Here is a 12,978-nt window from a genome sequence, read left to right as displayed (position 1 = left end):
AGTCACTTTAAGGCTCTCCCTGGGGACCCATGACCAGAAAGACAGATGATCCGATTCAAGTCAAGTGTGACCAAGCGACAGGCAGGGCAGGCAGCTGGATCTCTCATGATCTCCTCCACCTCCCACCTCTTTCAGGGCTGACTCCTTCAGGGCTCTCTCAGCCGAGAGCCAGTCCATTCAAACCTCGCCCCCACGACTCTGCTCTCCAGGACGGTAGTATGTGTCTATTGACATCCTGGGATAGGGTACCGTCACCCCTCAGACTGGGAGCTCCTGAAAGCAGGGCTCTTTGACCAGTCCCCACCCCCAGACTCCTGAGGGCAGGGCTGTGTCTGGCCCTTCTGACTGGGGACTCCCAGGGCTGGGGCTGTGTCTCCCTACTCTGAGCACTCCTGAGGGGAGGTGGGCTCACTTTTAGTCACCCTCATCGGACTGGGGGCTACCCCAGGGCAGCACCTGCGTTGCACTCTGAATCCCCCTCTTTCTGTAGCCCAGTATCTGTCTGGAGCTGAGAAGGAGGCCCCGGCCTGCCCTGCCACCCAACCCGGATGCTCCTTTAAGACCAAAGGGATGGGGGTTGTATAAGAGTCAGACACAACAGCCCCATCCTCCCCCTCCTTCACAGGCCAGGTTTCCTGCCATTGACAGCATCCCAGCTGGGCCCTGCCCGGCCTCATGCTTAACCCCTTCATGACCAGATCTCAGGGCTACTGGCCTGCACCTGCAAACTTCATCTATAAAATTAGGAAAATAATTGGGTTGTTTTGAGGATTAAATGTGTTAATCATTGTGTGAAGTACTCAGAACAGTGCCCTAGGATATATTAGTCTCTCAATAAAAATTAATTGTTCTTCCTAACTGTGTGAGCTTGGGTGAGTCATTTCACGTATCTGAGCCTCAGTCTCTTTAGCAGTCAAATGGAGAAAATAACAAACCTACTTCCGAAACATAGTCCTGGGGATGAATTGTGATCATGTATACGGGAGCATTTCGTAGAGTGCTGTAACAACACAATATGGAACTATCTATCATGAACAACAAAAAAATACTCCCTCTAACTAGGTAATAAAAATCTCTTACCAGGAGATGGGCCTTCTGGTTTTCAGACTTATTACCTTACTTGACAGGCAGAGGGTGCATTGGAAAGAGTGGATTTGGGGTTGGAATTAAGTACCCCCCTTTAATCCTGTTTCCTTACCCATAAAGTGGGGTGGTCACTCCTGCTGGGTCCTCTGTTTAGGGTCCTTGGGAGGGACAAAGGAGATCAGAGAGCACAGGTGTGAATGTGCTTTGCAAACATTAAAAAGTGCTAGAAGGGAGGGAAAGGGATTTGTGAAAAGTGGCCATGGGGTGGTGGTGCAAGAACCGCTTGGCAAGGACATTGGTCTTTGAGCTCTGGGTACTGCAGAGTTTACCCACTGGGGAGAGAAGAGGGGCTCTCTTGGAACCAGCGTTGTGGAGCCAGGGCTCCCCCTGAAGACATGAGGTGTCAAATAAGAAGCTGTGCTAGCTCTAGAATTTCCCAATGGGGGCAGAGAAGGAAGGGGGTCCTTTACCCAGGCTTGGCCCCAGAATCATCCCTTCATCACCCTCTTCCCAGACAATCCCATTTGCCATCAGAGGACCTTGAGCAGAGGCAGCTCCAATGGGCTCCCTTGTGACCTTCATGACAAGACTTGCTGGGAGGGGCTCACCCGGCACATCTGCAGCACCACTGCCCCCCGCCTTTAGGTTGCAGATTCCTGGCCTCACCCCTTGGGAGAGCAAGCTTGACACCATCCACACACCTGGACCGGGACAGGTCTAAACCTGCTACAGAGGGAAAAAGCTGGTTAACTAGAACCCTGCGCCTTCTCATCTGAATGAGGATGACCTGCCAAGGCCCAGCAGAGGGGGCTGACCCCACGTGAATCTCATGTCCCCACCCCAGGCTCTGGAGGAAGCTTGGGAATCAGGAGACCTTGTTTGGGGTGCTGGCTGTGCCCCAAGCTCACTGTGCCTCTGTGAAAATCACTTAACCTGTCAGGGACCGTATGACCATCTATAAAGTAAAGGAGCTGGACGTGGTCCAAAGGTCCTCTCCAGCACTGAGACTGTGACCAGGAAGGAGTTAACAGAGGCCAGGCTCCAGGTCAGGAAGGCAAGGGTTAACCTGGGGGGGTGGAGGCTCTCTTGGCTTTTCCTGTGTAGAGTGAGGTTTGGCTGCCACCAAAGTTACTTCCAGTCCCTGCTGTCCCTCCTGCCTTCAGTCTGGACCTGCCTGGGGACCCTGGCATTCAGCCTCACCATGCAGAGGTGAGTGCATCCTGAGCCCAGGGCTGGGGTGGGAGGGCACCCAGGGACCCAAGGGCAAGGAGGCTGGCACCAAGCCAGGGAGCACAGTCCCCTAGCCTGCATCTGCGTCCAAAGCCAAATGCTTGGGCAAAGTTCGGACCACTAACCCCAGTACCGGGAGAGGGTGGGCAAAGGGATGGCGGGCGCAAAGATGTCTGCCAGGCTTCTAGGGTGGAATGTCTGTGGTTGGGCACCAAGGCAGCCCAGAAGGCAGGGAAGAGGCAGTGGACAGCAAACTATTTTGGTCCCTGTGTTTAGGAACTTTTTATAGCCGCCTGCTCAGGGCTCGGAAGAGAAGGAGGGGACAGGAGGGTACCCTTGAGGTCAGACAAGCACAGTGCCCTCCTGGGACCTTGGAATCTGACCTATTGCCAAGTTTAGTCCTTGGGAGGCAGGAAGGAGGGCACTGCCAGGCTTTCCTTGTTGCCTGGTTTCCCAGTCACCAACTACCTATGGACTGACCTGCTAGACCCTAGATGGGTGTGTGTGTGTGTGTGTGTGTGTGTGTGTGTGTGTGTGTGTGTACACACAGGCTGCCCTGGGGTGGGTAGGGTTGGCAGTCTCTGCCCCAAGGCCCCTTCCTCCATCCCTGGCAAGTTCTGTTCCTTTGTTGCCTGCAGACCCGAGGTCTCCTCAGCCCCCAGAACTGATGTGTCCCTCTCAGCTGAATGGAGGATGGGGGGAGCAGGGAAATAGGGATGGGGTAGAGTGTACTGAGCCGTGTGGGTGGCCCATTCTGTTACTGCCAGGGGAACTGTCAGCTCTTGATTTACAACCCCTCCGGCCCCCCTTTCCCAGCAGAAGGGAGCTGGATGAGAAGGGTCACGGGGTTTTAGGACGAGGGACCCTGAGGGCAGATTTCTGGGAGCGCAGGTTATTGGGAAGAATTAGTGGAAGGAAATTTTTAGTGAGATAAGGGGCCAATCTCTAGCAGAAAGTGCTTGGTTTTACAGCAGCAGGAATAGAAGCAAAACATAGAGGAAAGTTTTGATAGGCAAGTGAGATACTCATTTGGAACTAGTTCTGGACTGTAAAGCAAAGAGATCTGGGTTCCAGTCCTGGGCCCAAACTCTCAGTAAGGCCTGAACAAGCCTCCTCCTCCCTGGGCCAGTTTTCTCTTCTATGAAATGGAAATGCAGAGGTAAACAAGGTATACAGTTGGGCATTGTGGAATTCCCTTCGCAGGGGCACAGAGCAGGTGGCAGGTAGCTGGCTGAAGTGACCTGGTGACCACCTCCCTCTTTCCCTGATGGCCCTGCTGGGCCTGGGTAGGGCAGTTGGCTGCAATTACTGGAGGCTCCTACCCTGTGGTTATATCCCTGACCTCTGTGTTTGGGGGCGGGATGGGTGGGTCCTGCTGGAGCCAGCATGTGGCTGGGAAGCCTCCTTGTCTTGGACTCAAAGTTGCTAGGTTGGGAAGAGGTATTTTTTCCGGTTGAGGCTACTGTCGGGAATTGGGCAGGGACCAGCCCCATTTCCTTTTCCAAGTGTCCTGCTTGCCGATGCCTGCTTGGCATGGCCCTGTGGCCAGAATGGGGCACCCTCAAAGGGGCATATGCTTCTGGGTGGCCAGGGAGCCCCTGCCCATTGTCTCTGAGGGATAGGCGTGGGAGGGATACCTGAGCCTCTGCCCCCTGGGCATGGCACCTGGCTGACTTGGATGGGGGAGGGGTGGCTGGCTGAGCCTATTCCCAGGAATGCCTGCAGGAGAGGGGCAGGGACATTTCCTACTCTCCCCCTGACCATTCCTCTTTCTCCACAGGTCCCAGGAGGCCCCAGCCAATTGCTCTCAGCTCCTCAACTATCTGCCTACCTCCAGTGGCTTATGGGGCACTGTCCTGCCCAGTTCTGCTAAGATGCTCCTGGCCTCTCCCTCCACCCCATCCAGGGGACGGACCCCCAGCGCTGTGGAGAGGCTGGAGGCCGACAAAGCCAAGTATGTCAAGACGCACCAAGTGATAGCGCGACGCCAGGAGCCAGCTCTGCGTGGGGGTCCCGGGCCGCTCACCCCGCACCCCTGCAACGAGCTGGGGCCCCCTCCATCGCCCAGGACGCCCAGACCTGCCCGCCGGGGCAGTGGCAGGCGGCTGCCAAGGCCTGATTCCCTCATATTCTACCGCCAGAAGCGCGAATGCAAGGCTTCAGTGAACAAAGAGAACGCCAAGGGCCAGGGGCTCGTGCGTCGCCTCTTCCTGGGCGCCCCCCGAGACGTCGCTTCAAGCAGCCCAGGCTCAACGGAGCGACCCGCGGCTCCTGGGGGTTGGGCCGCTCCCCAAGATGCCCCAGACGCAGCGGGAAAGCGGGCATTGTGCCCCACGTGCTCGCTGCCCCTGTCGGAGAAGGAGCGCTTCTTCAACTACTGCGGTCTGGAGCGCGCGCTGGTGGAGGTGCTGGGCGCCGAGCGCTTCTCTCCGCAGAGCTGGGGCGCCGACGCCAGCCCCCAGCCCGGAACGTCGCCGCCGCCCGGCTCTGGGGACGCCAGCGACTGGACGTCCAGCGACGGCGGCGCAGAACGCCGGGACCGTGCGGAGTGCGGTGGCTCGGAAGCGGCGGGCTCGGCGCGGGACGGGCGCCCCCAGGTGTCGGTGGTGGAGCGCAACGCGCGCGTCATCCAGTGGCTGTACGGCTGCCAGCGCGCCCGCGGCCCGCCGCGCGAGTCCGAGGTGTGACAGCCGCCGCTCGTGAGCAGGCTCTGGTGGAGTCCGGGGTCCGGGGAAGGGCAAGGGGTGAGCGCGGGGCTGGACCCAGGCATGGGCGGGGACACCCTGCCTCTCACGCGCCGGGTGCTTTTGGGCAAACCCTTCCCTTTGGATCTCGGTTTCCCCTCGTGAACCTTGGGAGGATGGGACAAAAAGATCCCGAAGGCCCTTCCCAGCGCAGGCGGCGGACGGGGAGGGGGCGGCCTCGTGGCCCCTGTGGAGGCCGGGAGGCTAGTGAAGACTGGGCGAGTGAAGACTCGGGTGGGAGATCAGAGAACCTGCTGAATAAAGTCAAAAAGTTATTTAAAGGAGTCGAGAGGCTGGATTACAGAGCAGACGCGCGAGGGTTTTGGAGTGTGGGTTCCAGGCAGACTGTGCCTCTCGGGACCGCAGACACACCCCTCGGTGATCAAAGTATATTTGAAATGGTCACAAAGCGCTTGGCAAAGTTCCTGGCATATAGGAAGTGCTCAATAAACGAAGCCGCTATGACCACCACCGAATTAGTACTAACACTATTATGATCGTCTCCGCCACCGACCCCCTCCAGGAGGGTCCAAATTAGAGCTGGGAGCCAGGAATCGCGCGTTTGGGGAGTTTTGGGGAGGGGTCTGCTCCAGAAATCTGGGGTTCACCAGCCCCTGAAGGCTCCCATTCCTGGAGCTTTGCTACCCATTTTGGTTACTAGATATGAAGGGCTGAGATGTGGAGGATCCAGAATCGAGGACAATAAAGGACTCTTCAAACCAGGCCTTTGCAACCCGCAGCCTCACATCTTGTCACCGTCTTCCTTTCCCTCAAAGACAAAAAAGGTCACCTGTTTCCTCACACGTTCACACCTGTAAGTCTTTGTTCACGGCCTTCTCCCTTTGCCTGGGTTACCTTCCCCTTTCTCTCCACTCATCCTTCTAAGATTACATATACGCATTCTCTCTCAGGAACTCCTGAATTTCCCAGCCGGGGTCATCTCCTCTGAGCTCCCAACTACAGCCTTATTTTTGTGCCTCAACTTATCACCTTGTGTGGGACCCGCTGGTAGTCTGGGTTCTCTTGTTAGTCACTGACCTTCCCCTAGTACAGGGACAGCCCACGTAGCAAGGCCACAAGAAACGTTTGTCGAATTAAAAGGGGCTGGACAGGGCGGCGGGACTTGTCCTTTAGGGTTCCCCAGATTCCTGGAAAGTTGTACCCCAAATCGAACACAATCTACCCTGATACCTAAGAGGTCTCTGGTCATTTTATCCTTGTATGTTTGTGGGGGGAGAAGGCGAGGACCACTCCAGCTGGACCCTGCCCTGAGGTTGCCTACCCAAAAGCAGCCTTCCCCGCCGTATGGAAAAAAGCACGTGGTCATACGGAGTGTCGGGCCAGGGTTTTTTTTTTATCGTGGGAGGGGAGGAGCGGTCGCCCAGTTAGGCCGGCAGACTAGTCGCCCTTGGGCGCAGCTTTCACCCTCATCTCGGCCAGTTTGTGGGTGAGAAAGCCCCACTTGAAGCCGGCTGCGGGATCGGCTTCCCGCGGCTCGGGGCGCTCGGCGGCCTCGTCCCCGGCTTCAGGGTCCCGATCCGGAGTGGGTTCCGCGCCGCTCAGCATGGACGCTGCCGCCGCCTCCTGCTGCTGCTGCTGCTGCTGCTGCTGCTGCTGCTGTTGCTGCTGCCGCCACCTGCTGGCGAACACGTCCCAGAACCCGGTCCCGCGCGTCTCCGCCGCCTCCTGAGAGGAGGGCTGCGCCGCCAGCGGGCTGCAGGAGAGAGGCGGGGTCAGGGGCTGGCCGAGAGGCCCCGGAGAGGACAAAGGACAGGAGGCGGGGTCACGGGACCAGTAGTGGGGCCAGTGGGGCCCGGGTGAGGTCAAGGGCTGGAGGGGCCCGGGAGACAGGCGGCAGGGCCTGGAGGCAAGGGGGAGGCTCAGAGGCATTGGGAAAGGGGGCTGGGGTGGGACAGGGTCAGGGGATTAGGTGAGGGGTCTGGGAAGAGGGGACCGGGATCAGGATCCCTGGGGAGAGAGCTGGGGTCAGGGGTTTAGGGTAGAGGAGAGGGGCGAGGCCAGAGGAGGGGAGCCAGAGGCGCAGGGTCTGGGAAGGTGGAGGAGGAGGAGCCCTGAGAGAGGGGCGGGCGGAAGGATGCGAAGAGACTGTGGGACCCGAATGGGAACGTTAGATCCGGGGAGGGGGCGGGGTCAGACTCTGGGGGCGGTCGTTCCGGAACCCGAGGGCAGAGCCCTGGGGAAGGAGACGGGGCGGGGACAGGGTTCTGGCTCCGGGATGGAGGAAAAGAGGGTCCAGAAAAATGAGGGTCGCTGGGTAGAAGGATGGGTGGAGCGACCCCGAGGGAAGGAGAAAGGCCTAGATCAAAGGCTTACGGGAGAGGGGAACTAGGGAGGTAGCAAGTAGATGTGGGGGAAAGGGCAATCAAGGAGCAGTGATGAGGCTTGAGGTAGGGAGAGGGGATGAGCGGGAGGGAGAAAAGGAACCCTGGGGCAGGAGAGATGGGTGGGTCAGGGGGAACCTAGGGAAGAAAGGAATAGGGGAATGCCAAAAGGGAAGTGTGACTGGGCTGGAGGAAAGGGCAGAGATGAAGTGTGTGCCAAAATAGAGCTAGGAGGAAGACAAGGCCCCGGGTCTGACCCTCTACGCCCCCAGCATCAAAGACCTGCTAAGACAGTGGTTCCTAAACTATTGTCCTCAAGTCTTCAGGGAGCTCGCTGAAAATATAGATACCAGACCTCAGCCAACACCGGCTGAATCAAAATCTTTGAGGGAGGATCTGGGAATTTGAGTTTGTCTCAAGTTCCCTGGGAGGATGAGGGTTTAGACCAATACTTGGGAACCACTGATCTGAACCACTCTCTGTTCCAAACACCTAAAACTTCTCTCCTGGGTTCCCTTCATCTAGGGAGATGACCCCTCCCACATGGATGGGGAGAGAGAGCCCGTAATACCTTTTAGCATCTCAATCCCAACAGCTGGTAAATTCCTCCTGGGATCTAACCTAATCTCCCAGATATGCTGATTGGGCCTCTTTCCTGCTGAGAGAAACAGAAACAGCCAGGGGCTGGCCCTCCCCAGTCCTCCGTAGTCAGAAAGACAAACAAACCAGAGGAAAGGACATGGGAGAAGGGGATCCCCAGGCCCATCCCAGACCCCCTCAACACACACACGTACTGGTCAGCACAGGGCTCTGGTGGCAGCAGCTTGTCCTCGTCTTCTTTGTTAAACAGAGACGACATTGTCAGCCAGCCTCTCACCCCAACCCCCTGAACCTGGGAGAGAGGGGCTGGGAGTCAAGGAGGGCCCCCAGCACCACCTCCCAGGACTCCACAGCAGCTTCTGCCAGGCTCCCCAGGGTTGGGGTGGAAGAAGGGAGAACTCACCCGGCGGGCCAGCTGTGACATGGGATTGAAGGCCTCTTCAGCTGGTTCTGCTGCTTCAGACTCCACTAACGCTGGGTTCTCCTTCTGGGACACAAGACCCCTACCCAGCATGAGAGAGGCCCCAGAGGAATATGACTTCCCTCCCCCACTGCTAGCCTGGTACACATAGACCTGGCACCTCCAAACCCCATGGAACAAGACGCACACCTAGGCCCCTGACACCTTCCAAAAATACACGCAGCTGTACCTCTACGCAAATCTACCTGTCACACATTTCCTGTACAGTCAATCCCCACAGACACCTTTGAGCTCACATACTGCCCACCCACAGACACATGCAAAACATGTGGACAAGGGCTTGCACGCCAGTGTAGACACACACCTGTACAGGTGCGTGCCTCCGCATGGCTACAACTCTTCCCCTGTATGTACACAGATATATGTGCTGTGAGGCACCTACACAAGGACACTTACACAGTTATACCATTCACACCTGTGCACTTCCACAACTGAAGACAGCTGCACGGAGGCCCACTCACAGCACACAAAACCTCTCCACTCATCCAGACACCAAGACACAGATGTTCACACACGCCCAAACACACACGCCATACAAACATAGTACCTGCGAATGCCTGCATGCCTCTGTAGACTTCTGCCCCCCAAAAACACACCTGAAAACACCTGTAACCAGTTCACACCTGCACACACACCTTAAATGGGGGTTCCACATGGACGCCAATCCCAATACTGACCCACAGACACTTCTACACAGGGCCAGCCCTAGACACCAACCTGTGTAGACAGACACGTGTTCACACTGACATACACACACCCCAGCACTAGTTCCTGCCTCTGCCATGTCTGTTTGTGCAATTGCCATTTATCGCAGCCTCCAGAGGTAAGGCTGTTTTGGAGCCTTTTCAGTTTTTCTTTTTAAATGTCAGAATAAACATGGGCCAAGTATGGCTCTGTTCTGTTGCTGCTACAGTAACCCTCAGTGTACAAGTGCCACTTCCCCTACTTCCCGGGGGCTTGCTTCCTCTCAAGGTGAGTCATCCTGCTTTTGCTCAGCTCTGCCCATTAGAAAGTTGTGTCAAGCTGAGTGTATCTGTGTGGGTACTGTGCATTGGTCCTAAAAGGATCCCTTCCGTGTGGCAGCCCTTGAGATCTTTGGAGACAGTGGCCACTCTTCCAGTGCCCCCCAAGTCTTTTCTTCCTTGGTTTTCTGGAACGTCCTGACTTTCTGACACTGCACCGTGCCATTGGTCATCCATGAATTGACAGTTGCTTCTGTACAAATCTCTCTTTCTCTCTCTCTCATAGCCAGTCCCTTGCCCTTAGTATCTTTCACTCCTGCTGCCCCTCTGCCCATGCCCCACCCAGCAAGCAGGATACTACCCACCTCCTCTGCCGGGTCCTCCTCAGATTCCCCACTCAGGGTCTGTAGCACTTTGGACTTGTAGGTTTTCCAGAAGGTTTGGTTCATGGCTGCAGGGGAAATGGGCCTGGCACCCAGGCACGGGAAGCACCCAGTGTGTCTGGCTCCAGGAACTTGGTGAGGCTGAGAGCCTGTCCCAGGGATCAGGTGACCTCATTAAAGATGCACCAGCCTCCCCAGATGGCAGAGTGCCCAGCAGGTGAACCCGATCCAAAGGAGTCTGTGGTGAGAGCCAGCTTCTGCCACTTCAGCCCCTCGTCTTGACCCATATTCGCCAAGAATAATGAAGACTCCCTCCACAGAAGCCTCCTTCCTGGGCCTAGGAGTTCTTGAATTTGATCATTTGGAATGGCTCCAGAAATATTCTCTTCCATTCACGAATTCCATTTACAATGTCCTTGTGCTCAGGACCCACAGTGGTTCCCCCTGTGACTGTAGCCATACCAGCTGTGCCCTCAACAGGGCTCTGCCCTATGTCTGCACTCAGCCTCTGTGAACTGGAGTGGGAAGGTCCCAAGGCTCCCAGTCGGTGCCCTGGGCTTACATTTCACCGCTTTGTCTGGGCTGGAAACTGATTCCTCTCCCCAGGGATGCACGTGCTGGTCTCCCTGTTTCCTGGCAACAGGTTCCAAAGAACCGGAGCCCCTGAATTATTGCTGAGTTCCTCTGGTCAGCCTGGAAGGCACCAGGCTCTGGTGCATGGGAAAAGGCTCTCTGGCCCTCTCCCCACTCTGAGCACACAACACTTGGGCTGTATCTCTCCCTTTGATGCCAACCCACGCCTGGGAGTCCAGGGCTCAGAGAAGGGGCTCAAAGATGGGAGGTCCTTCTGGGAGCATCTCCTTTTCTTGTGAGAGGAGCCGACCCCTCTTGAGTCTGACAGTACGCCTAAGCACTGTGATCTCTGGGGAGGAATAACTGGGGAGGGGTGAGAAGTGGCGAGGGCTTTCTCAGGGACTAGAGGTATTTCTGTGGGGGCCGGGATCCCAAACTTATTCACTCTCGTTCATTTATTAATTTATTAACATCACAGACATTTTTCAGTGCCTCCCAAAGATGCAGTATCCCCGCCCACACGCGCAACGTGGAGTCTAAGATCTGGGAACCAGGAAGGGGTGATAAGGCCAGAGGACGGTGCTGTGGGCCAGGCGGGGCGGGCAGGGCAGCGGACGGGCCGGCATCCCCCCAGGGCACGCACCACCCTGCCCTTCCAGCGACGGAAGAGGACGCTTCGTGGGGCCCGGCCCCGAGCTCCGTCACTGACATCGACGGCCGCCTGGGGGCGCTCGAGGCGCGGCCCGCGCAAGTGACGTCATCAGAGGCGGTCTGGCAGAGCCTGATCATTCCCAGGGCGTCACAAGGCGTCATTGAGCAGTCCGGAAGCGCCCACACGTGTTCTCCCAGCTCGGCTCTGGGACCCCTAGTCCTGCTGTCACCCGCCATGGGTCGCTCCCGCCGGACGGGCGCGCACCGAGCGCACTCCCTGGCCCGCCAGATGAAGGCGAAGCGGCGGCGGCCGGACCTGGATGAGATTCACCGCGATTTGCGGCTCCAGGTTGCCGCACGGCCCCGGCCAGACCCAAGCGCGGAACCCGATCCCGACCTGCCAGGGGGCGGCCTGCATCGCTGTCTGGCCTGCGCGTGAGTTACGGCCGGGCCCAGCCTGAGGAGGAGAAGGGTCCGCGGGACGGGCCGGGGGTGTGAGATCCGGGTCCCGGGACGCGCAGGGTCTCTTCTCCTGGGACCAGTGGGTCTGCCGGCCTCCCATCCCTTCAAGCCCGGAGCCTAGCATCAGGGAATGAGCTAGAGTCAGGGAAATAGGCGTACCTGAGAGGCATCACCTTCTAACTATCCTCCTTACCCCCCATCCCTACAGGAGGTACTTCATCGATTCTGCCAACCTGAAGACCCACTTCCGATCCAAAGACCACAAGAAAAGGTATGAAGTAGTAAGGAGAGGATTGATGGATGTGTCCCGGGCAGACAGGGCTTGCATCTGGTCAGCTCTCAACTCCTATTCTTTTTCCCAGGCTGAAGCAGCTGAGTGTGGAGCCCTACAGTCAGGAAGAAGCAGAGAGGGCAGCGGGTATGGGTTCCTATGTTCCTCCCCAAAGGCTGGCAGTGCCCACAGAAGTATCCACCGCGGTCCCTGAGATGGACACGTCTACCTGACATGGCCTGAGGATGCAAGGCAGAGGAGCTGCCCATGGACAGTGATGCAAGGGCCAGGCTGGGAGAGACTATGCCAGTCTCTTTTGGTTTGGGAAGTAGATGGCCTCTGCCGGGTGCCCTCCCTCCCAATAAAAGAACTGGATAAAGAGAGCTTGCCTCTGACTCACTAACCTCCAGGCCACTCCTCCAAATTCAAGCCCTGTAAGGGTTTCTCTCTACTCCTGTGTACAGGGCCCAGGGTGTTTGCTCCCTACTTCAGCTTTAGAACCTGCATCCTTTCCGTCCCTCAGGGGTCCTAGCATCTGAGCTGAAGCCCCCCATTGCAGCCCAGGTGTGTGGGGGGGATGGGTAGGATCAGGTTTATACTACCTTCCAATGAGGGCAGGGAGTGACCCCCCCTCAGAAAAGAAGTAGGCTTCTGAGATTGTAGCCCCCGCGAGTCACCTACCCCCCAGGGCCCAGGTGAGAGGCTGCCTACTTCATCATGGAGCCTGTGGCGGCCGCCGCTGCCCCACCATCTTCCAGACAGCATAGCAGGAGCCGCCCAGCCCGAGGATAGCCAGCAGTGCAGCCACGATCCCCACCAGCGGACTCCGGGGCTCTGCCTTCAGGTCCCCGGCTATCTGCATCTGGAGGTGCACAGAGGGTCCACCTGAGGGGTCAGCTGAAACTTCTGGGAAGGTGGGGGGTGGAAAGGGGCTGAGAAGCTACAGCTGCGGCAAGGAGATATGGATACCATTGCTGCCCCAGGGAGATTCCACCCCAATCTCTCTCGCTTCACTGCCTATGTGGGCTATGTGGGCCCTGGCTGCTCAGGCGGCAGGGAACGTGACAGCCTGGCTGCTGGGTATCATCCCAGCCATGGTAGGGGGAGGAAGGGGTCGGTCCCAGAAGCCACCATTTGGGGGTGCTTACCTGTAGCACTCGGAAGTAGCCAGGTGTCAGGCGTCGAAATCGCAT

General features: G+C 57.6%; 4 protein-coding genes across 5 annotated transcripts; 2 read left to right on the top strand and 2 right to left on the bottom strand.

The window, feature by feature from the left end:
• The first annotated feature begins 2,242 nt into the window (after positions 1-2,242).
• Positions 2,243-5,783, top strand: FAM110D (family with sequence similarity 110 member D). The gene is made up of 2 exons (XM_082659243.1): positions 2,243-2,295; positions 4,097-5,783. The coding sequence occupies exons 1-2, from the start codon at positions 2,288-2,290 to the stop codon at positions 5,001-5,003; spliced, it is 915 nt and encodes a 304-aa protein (XP_082515369.1). The 5' UTR covers positions 2,243-2,287; the 3' UTR covers positions 5,004-5,783.
• Positions 5,784-6,458: 675 nt separating this feature from the next.
• LOC309836329 (uncharacterized protein C1orf232) lies at positions 6,459-9,894 on the bottom strand (the record flags this gene model as incomplete). 2 transcript variants are annotated; one of them, XM_082676291.1, is made up of 4 exons in its annotated part: positions 6,459-6,774; positions 8,197-8,294; positions 8,406-8,505; positions 9,788-9,894. In XM_082676291.1, 4 exons carry the CDS (start codon positions 9,892-9,894, stop codon positions 6,459-6,461), a joined length of 621 nt encoding a protein of 206 aa, XP_082532417.1. The 2 variants fall into 2 exon arrangements, with proteins under 2 accessions (XP_082532417.1, XP_082532418.1); XM_082676292.1 differs by having other exon boundaries at positions 8,406-8,489; positions 9,811-9,894.
• A 1,370-nt stretch (positions 9,895-11,264) lies between these two features.
• ZNF593 (zinc finger protein 593) lies at positions 11,265-12,141 on the top strand. Its single transcript, XM_082653270.1, has 3 exons — positions 11,265-11,487; positions 11,723-11,785; positions 11,877-12,141. Exons 1-3 carry the CDS (start codon positions 11,288-11,290, stop codon positions 12,016-12,018), a joined length of 405 nt encoding a protein of 134 aa, XP_082509396.1. The 5' UTR covers positions 11,265-11,287; the 3' UTR covers positions 12,019-12,141.
• A 359-nt stretch (positions 12,142-12,500) lies between these two features.
• Positions 12,501-12,978, bottom strand: ZNF593OS (ZNF593 opposite strand; the record flags this gene model as incomplete). The annotated part of the gene is made up of 2 exons (XM_082678033.1): positions 12,501-12,647; positions 12,934-12,978. The coding sequence occupies 2 exons, from the start codon at positions 12,976-12,978 to the stop codon at positions 12,501-12,503; spliced, it is 192 nt and encodes a 63-aa protein (XP_082534159.1).

The sequence above is a fragment of the Grampus griseus genome, assembly GCF_964374135.1.
Source record: "Grampus griseus genome assembly, chromosome: 1".
Taxonomy (NCBI): domain Eukaryota; kingdom Metazoa; phylum Chordata; class Mammalia; order Artiodactyla; family Delphinidae; genus Grampus; species Grampus griseus.
Note: the sequence above shows the minus strand (reverse complement) of the source record. Positions and strands in the feature narration are given on the sequence as shown.